This window comes from Gobio gobio (genome assembly GCF_949357685.1).
Source record: "Gobio gobio genome assembly, chromosome: 22".
Taxonomy (NCBI): Eukaryota; Metazoa; Chordata; class Actinopteri; order Cypriniformes; family Gobionidae; genus Gobio; species Gobio gobio.
In genome coordinates this window covers 43,036,610-43,051,789 of record NC_137118.1, presented here as the reverse complement: position 1 = coordinate 43,051,789, position 15,180 = coordinate 43,036,610, and the positions used below count along the sequence as shown (strand labels likewise).

The 15,180-nt window shown below is 38.8% G+C and overlaps 1 protein-coding gene across 1 annotated transcript in view; it reads right to left on the bottom strand.

Annotated features, from left to right (window-relative positions):
- cntnap3 (contactin associated protein family member 3) overlaps positions 1-15,180 on the bottom strand; it is a 269,897-nt gene that overhangs the window by 86,482 nt on the left and 168,235 nt on the right. Inside the window, exon 11 of the mRNA XM_079805074.1 lies at positions 4,290-4,396. Coding sequence (XP_079661200.1) covers positions 4,290-4,396 — 107 coding nt within the window. The remainder of the gene's footprint in view (positions 1-4,289; positions 4,397-15,180) is intronic.

The window sequence follows — 15,180 nt, the reverse complement described above, 5'->3', positions numbered from 1 at the left end:
TCACTTGCTGCCTAATATATTCCACCCACTAACAAGTGCTGTGATGAAGAGATAATCAGTGTTATTCACTTCACCTGTCAGTGAATGTCATAATGTTATGCCCGATCGGTGTGTATATATATATATATATATATATATATATATATATATATATATATAAATATACTCTAAATTATCACTTAGTAAGATGCTTGGGGAAAAGTGGATTCCTATTCGAGGAACATAATTAACCAGAATAGCAATTAAAATAAAATTATAATATTTATAATATAATATATGCAATATATGGAAGAGTGTATGTGTCTGTATAGAATTTTTTATTTTAATTGCTTATCTGGGCTTGTAATCAGGTTTTTACGAAGCTTTATTAGTTGACAAACTCAAATCTGTCCATAAAAATAATTCTCCCTTATCTCGTGCATATGAAATAAACAGATTGAAATGAACAGATTGCATATAGATTGTAATTATTTTCCTTGAAAGTGAAACCTACAGCAATCCATTTCACCCCTAAGCACCTTAATTGATGGTTATCTTCCCCCGTTTGCATTACATCATGAAATCAGAGCTACGAAACAGATGCAGATGGTCATAATTAAAGCTGCTCTGTTTGCATGCAATATTTATGGCTCTAAACTTCAGATCAAGCGCTGCCTTCGCTTTATAACACAAATACACAGGGAAGTTTAATTTCACAAATACAACATTATATGTACATGGTTTGCATAATATTACTAAATATATTATGTTGAAAATGTCACAATGAATGTGAGCCTAAGAGAAAAACGTTTGTAAAGAGTTCAAACTCCGACATAACACAATTAGAAAATGCAATGTGATCTGTGGCATAATGAAGTGAGTTACACAACCATGTCAGCATTCCGCCTTCACAGTCGTTTCACCCTAATTCAATTTTCATTAAAAGTTCAAAACAACACAGATAAGAAAGTGCATCTCCATACTCATTTAAACACTTTACCGGCTCGTGTCTGGTGAGGAAGATCAGCAGATGAGCACGAGATCCAGCACTGATTGACAGGGATCGTTCTGAGCGGATTTTATAAACGAAGAGTTAAGCAGTAATTGGGAACAAAAAAATAAAAGTAGATACTAACGTAACTATGATGTTCAGCTGCATTAATGTAACTGTTCTAGCTATTACGGTAAGAAGTTTTTATGTTTTTGAAATAAATATTTACATTATATTGCCAAAAGTTTTGGGACGCCGGCTTTTACACGCACATGAACTTTAAAGGTCCCGTTTTTCGTGTTTTTTAGAAGCTTTGATTGTGTTTACAGTGTGCAATATAACATGTGTTCATGTTTCGCGTGTAAAAAAACTGTATTTTTCACACAATTTACTTATCTGTATACCGCTGTTTTCACTGTCCTCAAAACGGCTTGAAAGATTTCACTGTTCTATGAAGTCCCTCCTTCAGAAACACGTAACGAGTTCTGATTGTGCCAGCGGTTCCCGTGTTGTGATTCGACAGCAGCTTAGCGCACGCAGAGCGCACGTTCCCGGAAAGGTCACGCCTCTCACCATAACGGGGATGCATGCGCTCAATGATCTCTAAGTACAGCGTCCCTGGGAAAGCCAAACAAAGGTGACTTGACTCCGGGATGAAAATAACAGCGTCTCGACGACATGGCAACAAACAAACTATACGAACGCAACCGAACGCAACACTTCCTATTCTCCACGCGGGAGCAACAAGACCACGCCCCCTTTTTCGCGTGTTCTTGTGGGCGGAGGTTAGTCGACAAACTGCTCTACTGACGTAATTAAAGCAGGAAATACCAGGATGTAGTCCTAACCAGCCGTTCGCTGTAGGCTTTGAAAGGGAACTTCTGTTAAATAAAATATCTCGCTTGGCATTGAACTTTGAGCTTTATAATTTTACAGGTATTGTAAATGCTCTAACAGCAACATTACACACTAACTAAATTTTGAAAAATGGGATCACGAAGAACAGGACCTTTAATGACATCCCATTCTTAATCTGTAGGGTTTATTATGGAGTTGGCCCACCCTTTGCAGCTGTAACAGCTTCAACTCTTCTGGGAAGGCTTTCCACAAGGTTTAGGAGTGTGTTTATGGGAATTTTTGACCATTCTTCTAGAAGCGCATTTGTGAGGTCAGGCACTGATGTTGGACGAGAAGGTCTGGCTCACAGTCTCCGCTCTAATTCATCCCAAAGGTGTTCTATCGGGTTGAGGTCAGGACTCTGTGCAGGCCAGTCAAGTTCCTCCACACCAAACATGTCTTTATGGACCGACGCTTTGGTCACTGGTGCGTAGTCATGTTGGGACAGGAAGGTGCCATCCCCAAACTGTTCCCACAAAGTTGGGAGCATGAAATTGTCCAAAATATCTTGGTATGCTGAAGCATTACGAGTTCATTTCACTGGAACTAAGGGGCCAAGCCCAACCCCTGAAAAACAACACCATTATCCCACCCCTACCAAACTTTACACTTGGCACAATCCAATTCTCCTGGTAACCGCCAAACCCAGACTTGTCCATCGAATTGCCAGATAGAGAAGCGTGATTGGTCACTCCAGAGAACACGTCTCTCCACTCCAGTGTCCAGTGGCGGCGTGCTTTACCCCACTACATCCCACGCTTTGCATTGCACTTGGTGATGTAAGGCTTGGATGAGCTGTTCGGCCATGGAAACCCATTCCATGAAGCTCTCTAGGCACTGTTCTTGAGCTAATCTGAAGGCCACATGAAGAATGGAGGTCTGTAGATATTGACTCTGCAAAAAGTTGGCGACTTCTGTAGACTGTGCACCTCAGCATGCGCTGACCCCGCTCTGTGATTTTACGTGGTCTACCTGAGGTGCTGTTGTTCCCAATTGCTACTACATTGTTATAATACCACTAACAGTTGACTATGGAATATTTTAGTAGCAAGGAAATTTCCCGAATGGACTTATTGCACAGGTGGCAACCTATCATGGTACCACGTGTTACAACCCTATCGTTTGTGTTTTGTGACATCTGTATTGTTTTGTGAGTCTCTGTGTGTGTCTGTCCAGGAAGTTCATCTGATTGGAGAGAGAGAGAGAGAGAGAGACACACCCAGAGACCTTGTGTTTTGAGAGAGTTTTGTGACCTGTATAGTGCAGAGTGTGTTTGTGTGTTAAGAGAGTTTGAATATGTTAAGAATATTAGAGACTGTGAGTATTTCTGGTTTGTGTAGATTGAACCCTGTTTGTATCAGAGGAACTGTGTTGGCATATTTGACCCTTTGCCTGTTTTCTGACACTGATTTGGACTGCCCTTTTCAGTTTGTTTGCCTGGTTGTACATATATTTTAAATACTGATTATTTGGGAAAGTAGGGAGTCTGACGCCATTTTTGTTTATTGTAAACTGCTTTTGATCTCTGTTTTTGGTTAGGGAGTTAGATTTGTATATTGTATTTTCCTTTTCTTTTCTTTTGGCTTAGGGTTTAAGAAAGAGGTTTTAAAACAAGGAAGTTTTGTTTGTTATTTTGGCCCAGTCAACTCCTGAATCTAAGGTCCCAAATGAAATCAATAAATTATTTTTGTTCATATTACACTGCTTTTCAGAGTTTTCATGTTGCACACGCTTGAAATCACTGCACTCCTGAGAGCGACCCATTCTTTCACAAATGTTTGTAGAAGCGTCTGCTTGATTTGATAAATTTTTATACATGGATTTTATACTTTTGGCAAAATAGTGTAGTTAAATACTGCTGTTTGTCACTTACAGTAGAGGCCAAGTTTGATTAAACCATCTAAATATGAGGAAAATATTTTCAATTTTTTTTTCTATTTAAATATGCGGACAGAACAAAACACTAAACTTGGTTAAGGTATTTATCTGACAAAATTATTTGGCAAAAAAAAAAGGTAAACTACAGGTACAGTTTATTTTTTGCTATGCATTGAAAAACAAAAAAGCTCACAGGAAAAAGCATACAACAAAAGTTGGTCCTCTCTTGTTTTTTGCATGTGTTCATAATTTCTTTGATGACATCCTGGACAAAAATGATGTCGGCACGATTTGGCACGACTCCAAGCACAACTACGCAATATGCTTACAAAATCTATAACATCTTTTTTAATAATATTTGAATAAAGGGTGAAGATGTCAATTTTCCTATAGGCCTATCCGAATAAAGTATGTTTGGGAAAACATCTTGCAGATGGAGTAAACTATTCTCTCTGCATTTGACTCCTGATCTGTCCTTGACTTTAAATGTGGAATAAACGCACAGGAAACGTTTGTAGTGTCTGTATATCATAAGCGTCCTTACAGCTGTGGCAGGTCGCTCCGCTGTAGCCCGTGGCAGAACAGTTGCAGTGGAACGTGCTCCATGACTGCGAGCATTTCCCTCCGTGTTCACAATGACTCGGGGAGCATCTGGTGTAAAAAAAAAAAAAGAGGACATGAAAAATCATATTTGATGTTTGATCTCAAGGACAATCAGATACAGAGAAACACAATCATTCAGCATCACACATGCAGCCTTTGTAGAGAGTTATGCACGGAAAGCTTGCTGTTGGCTTTATCTGATCCTCGATTTGGAAAAGCACATGGTGACATTTTTATACACACTTTTACAAGGAACATATACAAGACATTTTGACAGTACACTCTTAAAAGCAAAGGTTCTAGAACTTCAAATTTAGAACCTTTTAGGGCTTTTAATTTAGTTTTAATTAAATAATTTTGCTTTAATTCTTCATTTTAATTAAATGTTATGAATTAAGCAGTTCATAAACATACTTTACATCACTAGAAAATTTTTTTATAACCTGTTAAACATCCTTGTTTAAAACTTTTTGGCACCAAGGGTTCTTTAAAATTGAGTCAAGAACCCTAGGGTTCTATATAGAACCCCATTTAACCTTTTTGTGAAGAGTGTATGGCAGTCACATGTAAATCTCAGGGAAAAACAAGCCACTGAATCAAAGGATGTGCAACAGGACAGAATAGACTAATATGATGTTATTTGATATATGAAATGACCATCACTAGCAACATTTACATACACCTAAAAAAATACAACAGCTGAAAAGAACCTCCAAAGAATATCCAAAGAAACTTTCCATTGCACAAAATGTTCTTTGTAGACTATAAAATGATTAGAAATGGTTCTTTAAAGAACCTTTCACTAAACCGTTTTTCGGCGAACCAAAAATGATTCTTCTATGGCAACGCTGTGAAAACCCCTTATTGGTCCTTCCTGGCACCTTTATTTTTAAGGGTGTAGGGCCCATTGTGTAAACACTGATCGTGTTTTGGAGTACACTGTAAACAGTTGAGCCAACTTGAAAAAGTAAGGCAACTTACTGCATTCAACTCGTTAAGTTAACTCAACTAATTCGCTCCAATTAAGTCAAATTAAATACTTTTGTTCATCTAATGAGTAACAGATAGTGTTTTAAACTTAAAAATTCTTGTCAAGGCAACTAAACATTGTTTTTCATTTAATAACACAAGGGGCTTTTTGACTGAATAATACGGTTTCTTTCTCGCAAAACCTTATAGTATGCCTCCTGAACACTTTCCAGATATGGCGCGTGTCTCACTGTATCATTACGTGATACTTTTGTATAATTTTGTAATGTTTTAGCCTGGTCAACATTCACTGCCATTATAGGAAGGAGCACATGCAGGACTATTTTTTACATTTCTGCTTTTGAGGAACGGAAAAGATAGAAGAACATAGGGCAATAGAACAACAGAAGGGTGAGTAAAAGATGGCTTTATTTTCATTTCAGGGTGAACTATCCCTTTAAATGCAAATGAGCTTTACAGCTCAGCTAGTTTGAATAAACAACAACAACTGGAGTGTGGAGAACCTTCACACAGCGAGAGGAATTCGCAAAGATGGATCAATACCAATTGTTTGACCAATTTCATTTTCAGAACATGTAAGCACTGCACATTATATTTTGTGAATGTACACAAATCGCCTTTGTGAATGTGCTTGTTAGGACGCTATACCGTGGCTAAAGCTACCATTGTCTCTGTATCCACAGAGATCAGAGCTATGTCATTCGTTTTATTTTTAAGAAGTAATAAAAGTGCGCTTCTGAATTTCCGGGTTAAAAATAACAAGCTCTGCTCTCTGTGAATACAGGAAGAGACAATTGTAGCTTTAGCCACATTAGCAACATGGCCTCACACCCCTTTGTTGCATGTTCCCGGGGGCGGGGTTTATGTAAATTGTAGGATCAGCGATGTCACCAACCTGGGACAAAGCTTGTTGTAGTCTCTACCAGCCGTTTGTTGTAGTCCTTAAAGGGGGGGGTGAAATGCTTTTTCATGCATTCTGAGTTTTTGACACTGTTAAAGACTTGGATTCCCATGCTAAACATGGACAACGTTTCAAAAATTAAGTTGGACGTTTGATGGAGTATTTCGGTGCCAAAAATACTCCTTCCGGTTTCTCATAAGTTTCAGAAAGTTTTTTTTTTGAGTATGGGTCTGTGTGATGTCAAATGGGGCGGAATTTGCTTATATGGGTCCTAAGGGCACTTCTCCCTGAAGGGCGCGCGTGCACCCGTAGACCAGAGCGAGAGAGCGAAAGCAGTACGCCCATCAAATCGCTTTGATCGGCTGCGCTGTAGTCACAGGACTTCACAACATCAGCAATGTCACCAAAGAAGTGTGTTTTTGGTTGTCAGGGCAAGACAACCCTGTACAGCTTCCCAAAGAACCCAGCGTTAATGGGACAGTGGATGGAGTTTGTTTTTCCGGAGCAGCAACGGAGTTGTGCAAGTGTTTTGTTTGTTCACTGCATTTCGGCCGGCGACGATGGTTTTATAAGCAAGGCCAGTTCAACTCCGGATTTGTAGCTCGTCTAATGCTGAAAGATGGAGCAGTCCCAGCGATTAAGGTTCATGGTCATGTGTTGGAAGCAGGCAGTGAGTAAAACTGCTTCAAATGTCTTTGTGTTGTTAGCTATCGACTCGTTCATTTAAATGCGCTACTATTCCATTGTTTTTCTATGTAAACATGCACTAGTCTGACGTGCTAAACCGTTACGCTTGCTACTGCTAACATTAAATCACATATAATAGTCCATAAACCAAATTATATCCTAATAAACTACGAGTAAACACACACAAATGTTGTAAAACTCTGGCATGACAAGCCGCTAAGCAAGTATATAAGTTCCAGTTGCAGTACATAGCATTGAGACGTCCTGCAGTAGTCGTCATTGCTGCTTCTCCTGTTCAATTTCAGCCTCTAGATCGGATTCTGGATCATATATGTATGGCTAAATCTGATTGATCTCCATGGTTCATTTAGGAAAACGTTTTTTCTCCACGTTTAAGGATGTCACAGCTTTCAGACGCTCTCAAAGCAAAAGCTGCGCGCGCTTGTGATTCTTTAGCTCCGCCCACACAACACGCCTCCAGCCGCTTGGTTTTATTCGGAAAGACTCGGAACAGCCTATCTTTCTTTTATAAATATAAAAAAACTAAAGACTTTTCGGAGATATGAAGGATGCAATACTACTCTATAGGCACTCAAGATTGACATGAGATTGACTGAAATTGAGTGTTTCACCCCTCCCATTAAAAAGCAATTTCTTTAAAAGGAAATGTATCCCTTTTCTTTGAACTTTGAGCGTCGTAACTTTGCAGGTGTTGTTTATGCTCAAACAGCAACATTACACATTAACTAAAGTTAAAAAAGTGAAATCATAACCAAGGACCATTTTAACCAAACAGTCTACTAGCTAAAGTCTACTTAGACTAATAAAGTGTTACCGTTGCAAATCAATATTAAATATTAATTATTTTTAAGCAAATAATTACTTAAATTTGGGTGTTTCTTTCATTTATATTTTCTTCATATGACTTTAGAAGAATTGCTCATTTACATAACTTGTGAAACACCCTGAACCAGTCATAATCATGATTATTATAATTATAAATCTACATGTATCTGGTTGTCGACTTCATTTACATAAAGAAGCCTTAAATATAGAAGCATAAACAGCCTGTTTAATTCAGAGAGACTGTAACAAATGAGCATGAAAAAGTAAAGTACGGTTCAGAATGTACATTGCAGAATCAGCAAATTGTTAATAATTCAAACAAAGAGGGATTATAAAAACTGCTTGGTGTTTTTTTAATCAGTACTGAAATCTGAATCCCTGAAAATATATTAATGAAACTTTTATGCTTTAATTATTAACATGTACTGCAGGGTGGACGTAAACTTATGACCGCAACTGTATGTTTTTGGTGCAGGAAATCTTGACTAACCCGTCTGAACACTTAGTGAAGTAACAGCACACCTGATTTGAGGAATCATTCATGTCTGGAGCTCAAACGCCGCAGGACGACACACACACTGAACTTTAATACTTTGTGTTAGAGGTTTCATCACACCATTAACCTCAAGATTGACTTCACAAACGCCACTAATAATCATTTATGCCACGATGCCTTGATTTAGAAGCTATAAACTTTTGCTAAGAGCAAAGTAAGGTTAACCAAGTGACTCAAAGCAGACCACAAACACCTTCCAGTTTCTCTTTGTTAAGCGAATCCTTTCTAGTCGGAATAAATGTCCTTGCCTGAGCTGAAAAACAATTCCCAGCCTCTCCCGTCTCTCCCGGGAATGCCAGAGGATTATTTGCATGCTCGCATTACTAGTGCTCACTTTACCGACAACATCTTTCACCAGATTTCCATTTGTGGCCACAATGATGGTCTAAGAGGATCCGTTCAAACACTCTTTGTTCTGCTTTAGGTGGCCGGGATAGATACACTCTCCGCTCCGGTTTCACGCTTTGTAGCTTTATAATCGGAACAGGATCGAGTGTGTCTTTCATTCCGTTTAAAATGGACACTTCAAACCAAGGGGAAAAAAACGAAACCACACTTTTTGGCTCCCATACGACGACGGCATGCTGAGAGCCACGTCTCTTTGTTGGCTGGGATCCCATCAGAGCTTTTCAGGTCCATCGCGGGGACACAACTGAACCGCAGCGGTCGGCTTCACACTGGGCCAAGGCGCAGTCGGACTCCTCTGTTCTCCTGTAATCTGCCATCATGAGTAATGATCAGACTTCACTGACTGTCACACGCAGAGACGGGCCGAGAAACATGCAGAAAGGATAAATGCGACCATGACTTGACAAACAGTTGCGTTTCCTCTGATGAGATAATCCCAGAGACACTACCGCTTAGAAGTTTGGGCTTTCTGAAAAAGTCATGATTTAAAATATTCCGAAATATTATTACAATTTAAAATAACTGTTTACTATTTGAATATATTATAAAATATTATTTATTTCTTTGATGCAAAGCTGAATTTTCAGCATCATTACTCCAGTCTTCAGTGTCACATGATGTGTCACATGATCCTTCAGAAATCTGGGGCACGTTCAATCTCAAACCGGTGCGCAACGTTTTGCTACGGTTTCCGGGCCACAAATTGCAGCGGACACAAATGTGTAAAAAGATAAAAAAAGTTAATTAAATGGGATGGGGATGTTCTCTTTTATTCTGGACGGCAAGGACAGTGATTGCATGTATTTTGCAGTATTAAACATGGGATAATATATCGATTTCATCAGGCTCCGAAAATTCTTCAAAAAGAACACAAAGAATGGCCTTCTCAGCTGCCATAGTTGCAACTCTTGCGTCATCAGAACAGGGTGTTCAATGCAGCACCGTTTCCGTTTAAAAAACGTTTTGCCGGGGCTGAACGCATTCTTCTTTTTGAAGAATTTTCAGAGCCTTATGAAATAGATATAAATACATGTTTAATACTGCAAAACATGCTCGAGGTTACAGTCACTGCCCTTTCCATCCAGAATAAAAGAGAACATCCCCATCCCATTTAATTACATTTTTTATCTCCTGGTAATAAATTCTAATTTAAATCATTTTATTTCTAGTTCTTACTTTTTTAATACCGTGTATTTTCTTTCTCATTTTTACGTAAAGCACTTAATTATCATTGTGTATAAAATTTGGTATATAAATAAACTTGCCTCGCAATGAAGCTAAAAATATTGTGCCCATTGTGCGAGCTGTCTCTTTAATACCGTGTGGTTTATATGTTGCTGCTGATTGGGTTGATATTTTGGACACACCCACCAAACAAGAGCAAACGCATCTCAAACCTGAAATCAAAACTTGCTTTTCACCACAGTGGGCTTTAAAAAGTAAATAAAATATACATACATGTGACGGGTGTGTAGCCCACTTCACATATTTGGCCTTTACCATGATTTTGCTGGGTTATTTTGGAGCTTAATTTAAAGTTTGTTACTTTATTTATATCCCCTTATTATAAGAAAAACACAGGACAAAAAAATAAGTTAAAAGTTTAGTAAAATCTTGAATATACAGAAGAAACACACTTCTTATATTTCTCTTTGCTGTTTAACTTTACCCGAGTCCTAGGCTGAAACTGAAATCGCCCCCTAAACTCTCAATAACTATTCCCTACGTTAGTCCACTAATACAGTTCACTTGAAGGAGTGAATGAAAATGAGTGAGTGAATTTGGACAGCTGCTGTACACTCGTTATTGCGGTGCAATGTGGGATAGAATGAGTGCACTCAATAATGTCCACTATGGTTTCGGACACCACTACAAATGGCTGTTCCCTTAAACAATGCCCTATTTGAGGGTATGGGGGGCGATTTTGGATTCAGCCCTAGATTACTCTAGTTCCTGTGCTGCGTTCCACTCCAGTTTTAGGCACGAACTTGCGAACTTCCCTAAGCACTTCCCGTAGGGGGAATACCTGCCGTCATTTGAAGTGCGTTCCGCTTCATGAAATGGACGAGGGAAGTTTATATGGACAGACCCTCGCTCCCTTGATTTTGACCGAGGAGCGAGTCTACTTCATATGTACACTTCAGGAAGCTTCATATACCACAGTGCAACATGAATGTGACATTACAGCATATCGTGTTTAATTTTCCCCACCACAAACAACTCTATGATATTTGTATTATTTTTAAAAACATTTAAAACAACCCAAACACACCTATATACATATAGAATGCTGCATTAAACAATTTGGTAAAGGAAAAAAATAAATAATAAATCAACTCCATAGTGGATTGCAAGTGATCAAGGGCTTAGGACGTTCCAGTTCAGTCTATTGCAAATGTTCCTCCAGTAGTGGACACTCATGCAGCGTAAGCAATGACGCACATCCGAGTGAACGAGATGGAGGGAAGTTAATGAGTGAAGGGCATAATAAAAACGAATTGGAACGCAGCTATGGAGTCTTTTCTTTCTATTTTATGGTGGTTGGTATCCAGCTTATTGGTGCATTACTGCCCCCTTCTGCTCCGGAGTATGGATCAGAGAATGGTGGTCCAAGGAGTGACTACCATAGAGATACATAATAAAGGCTAGATGTCTCGTCCGCGCTGCTGGCCAATGGAGGTCGACGTCCGCACCTGGCGGCCATCTTGTCACAGTCAGCTCACTCTCTGGTAATATTGCGTTTTAATGGTGCATGTACTTTTTAAATAATCATAACTGGCTCAATTTTCTACCGATTTTCAAACTGTTTGGTTTGTTATAAACGTCAGAGATGTAGTTATGACACTGCATACTTATGAAAAATGATTCATAATTTGTTCAAGAATCCATAATTATAGCCACGTTAATACATTTTGTAAGAAACCAAACCATTTGTAAATCCATCAAGATTTCAGCAAGATAAGAGTATTTGTGTTCATGCAGATCACTCGCCTTACATCAGGTACCACAGAGCCCTGCCTGTGACAAGATGGCCGCCGGTGATGACGTTAGAGACTCCGCCGTAAGACATCTAGCATTTATTATGGATATCTATGGTGACGACCGCATTCCATGTGGTAGTAGACAAAGGAAGAGGCGGGGCTTCAGCCCTCAAACTTATGCTGTTTCGAGAGGAAGTTGGACAGTACCATCATGTTCTGATTTAGAAAGGATCTTTTGTTTTATTTTATTCAGTTATCCCTTTTGTTTGGGTTGAGTATTTTCTTTTCTTGTGTTTGGTTAGATGATTGTTTTATGTTAGGCATGATAATGGATATTGTGTTGTAAATGTTATTTTGTTTGAGTTTATTTGGTAAAGGTATTATTTTTATATTTACATTTATGTTTGTTTGGTAGAGGCTAAATGAGTATTTATGGCATTGTTGGGAAGCGCAAAGGTTAGTTGGTATGTGGGCGTGGGTATGAGTGAATGGGTAAATTGAATATAATAATGGGGAACGATGGTAAGGAAAAGTAGATTGTAAATCTATTATCTGATCCACACTTTGGAGCAGAATGTGGCGGTAATGCACCAATAATTTGGATGCCAACCGCCGTAAAATAATAATAAGAAGAAGCAGCAAAGGTTAGTCAGTATTGCCCAGCCACAGTAACATCATGACCTTAGGGTTTTGATTTGTTGTTACTTTGTTAACAGGGGAGATACATTTTTAGGCCTGTTTAATTTTTGTTATTCTCAGTTAACATAGATCTCAAGTTTTTATTTTGTATGGACTTTATTTTTTTTGTCTCTTTTCACTACCTGTCCTGCCTGTTCTTGGCCTCGACCACCACAATACAGTATATATAATATGAAAACCCAGAAATTATCGACGAAACCTAGCTTGAAATGAATCTGCATGTTTCGTGGTGAAGGTTATAAGAGGAATTTCAATGCGGCGCTCGCCTCGCACATAAATGTAGATCAAAGACAAAAACTCCCTCAGACAGAAAACTGCCTCTGCTGCGGGACAGAATAGAAAATAAATCTATTCAAGCAGAATGTGTGTGAGGGCAGCGAGTTCTGCACATCCCAACAGAGAACAAAATGACATCAGCTCTGAGCAGCAGCTTGACGGCATCGAAACACACGTGCCCCGCGCTGCCCTTCCCATCCCTCCACGAATACTCAACCCTCCTCGACAGCAGCCAAAGGTCGCTCGTCGTGACCCTAATCACAAAGAGGTGACAACCAACGACGGCCCGCAGAGCTGAAGTCACCTCCTGAAAGACAAGTGCAGCAGGTGTGCAGGGGGAACGGCACGCTTCTCGATTTGATGCATTTCTGTGGGCCGCATGGGGAACCTGACAAGAGCTGGAAGGAGACCGACTCGCACTTTCAGCCTGGGGGTCAGAGGTCAACCGGAGGAAATTAGGACGGACAGAAACCAGGCCAACGACGCAACCTTAAGTCGACCTCATCAGAAGCCAACAGCGAAGAGAGAGATGCAGAAACTCAACATTGAAAACAGGCTCATTTAAAGCTGAAGTGGGTAATATTGTTAACGCTAAAATCGCAATGACTTATGACTTTAATAATCAACACTCAAATAAAACTGATCTGCACAAACATTGAAATTGCAGTTTTTATGTGAACTTTATAATATAGAATTAGGTTTCTACTCCAATTTGTTGACAAAATATAAATATTTAAACAATTACAAGCTGTCATAACTTGTTTTAATGACAGATTGATTCAAATATCAAATAAATAATGAAGACATCAATAACCTGATAAATAAACACATAATAAATATGTAATGCAGTGCAAATATTGATCAAAGGCTGCTCTCTAGAGTTATAGAGCTACCTATCAAGTTTATGGACATTGACTTGCTGTTCTGAGGTAAATGTAACTTTACGTGAGATTGTTCACGAGCTGTTTGGTGACACTTTATTTAAAGCCCTTATGCATAATGCATTATAAAGGTATTCATAATGTACATTATAAAGCATTATATCTGCTCATAAGTAACTGTAACGAAGTTATAATGCAGTTTACTATTTGCAGATTCCGAAATTGGTTGTTTGTCGTGTTTTAATGCATTATACTTTCTAAAGGTGTGTTCAATTAATAGATAAGTATTGTATTGTATAATAACTGAGACCATATCATGAGACCATATAATGCATTATGAAGTGCATTACAAGGCATAATTACTGCATTAAAAATACTTTATACATAAAGGCTTTAAAGGAACACACCACTATTTTTGAAAATAAGCACATTTTTCTACTCAAATCCATTCAGCCGATCTCCGGGTCTGGCGGTAGCACTTTTAGCATAGCTTAGCATAGATCATTGAATCTGATTAGACCGTTAGCATCTAGCTCAAAAAATGACCAAAGAGTTTCTGTATTTTCCCTGTCGGAAGTTAGCCGATTTTCAGGCGCTGCGTAATATCATTGCGCCGCTACGCCCATGGTACGGCTCAAAGTTCCTTGATCATTACGCAGGAATGAGAGTACAGTTCCTAGCCATATCGGCCTAGGAATATCACAACTTTTCATTTTTCGTCAGTCTTAGTACACAATGTAACATCGTGTACTAAGAGAGAGTCAAGAGTCAAGTACAGAAGAGTCAAGTTTTAAATAGGAAAAATATCGAAACTCTTTGGTCATTTTTTTTTTGCGAGATGCTAACGGTCTAATCAGATTCAATGATCTATGCTAAGCTATGCTAAAAGTGCTACCGCCAGACCCGGAGATCGGCTGAATGGATTCGAAAACGGTAAAACTCAACCGTTTAACTCTAGGGGAGTTGGACAATGAGCCTATTTTCAAAAAAGTGGAGTGTTCCTTTAAGTATTATCAGCTGTTTTACTGATTACTTTTGTGGTTGAAACACTGATTAAAATGAGACCTCATACATTTCAGAAAGTTGTAATGTTTCTTTCAGCATGCCTTCTGTTCATTTATCTTTATTTGAAGCTGTAACTGGTAGTAAAGAGGAAGAGATGATCCGATCACGTGCTGCTTGAACTGAGGAGTGCAGCGATCCGTCACGCCACATTAAAGAGCCACAAAACTTGTTGAATTTTATAATAAAATCGGTAGAATTTGAAAGCCCGAGACTTGAAAGTCCTCCACTGTGATTCAGACACCTGAATTGGCTATTTCAAATGCAGAAAGCACAATGAACTATGCATCATGTCTGCTATAAAGCTTTGAACATCATTTGATCATCATCATTTAATGAATTACTGCTACCATTATCAATAGAAAGAGAAGAAAACATCAAATTAAATTCTGATTCCTGTTTTCGGTGGCCACTAATGGCACAATGTTAATTGCACCCGGCAAATAGTGCTGACTACTGCGAATATGGCACAACACTCATTTGCATACAAAGGAGACGTAAAGAATAAAAAATACTTAATTTACTGTAAAGACTCATGACGCAGC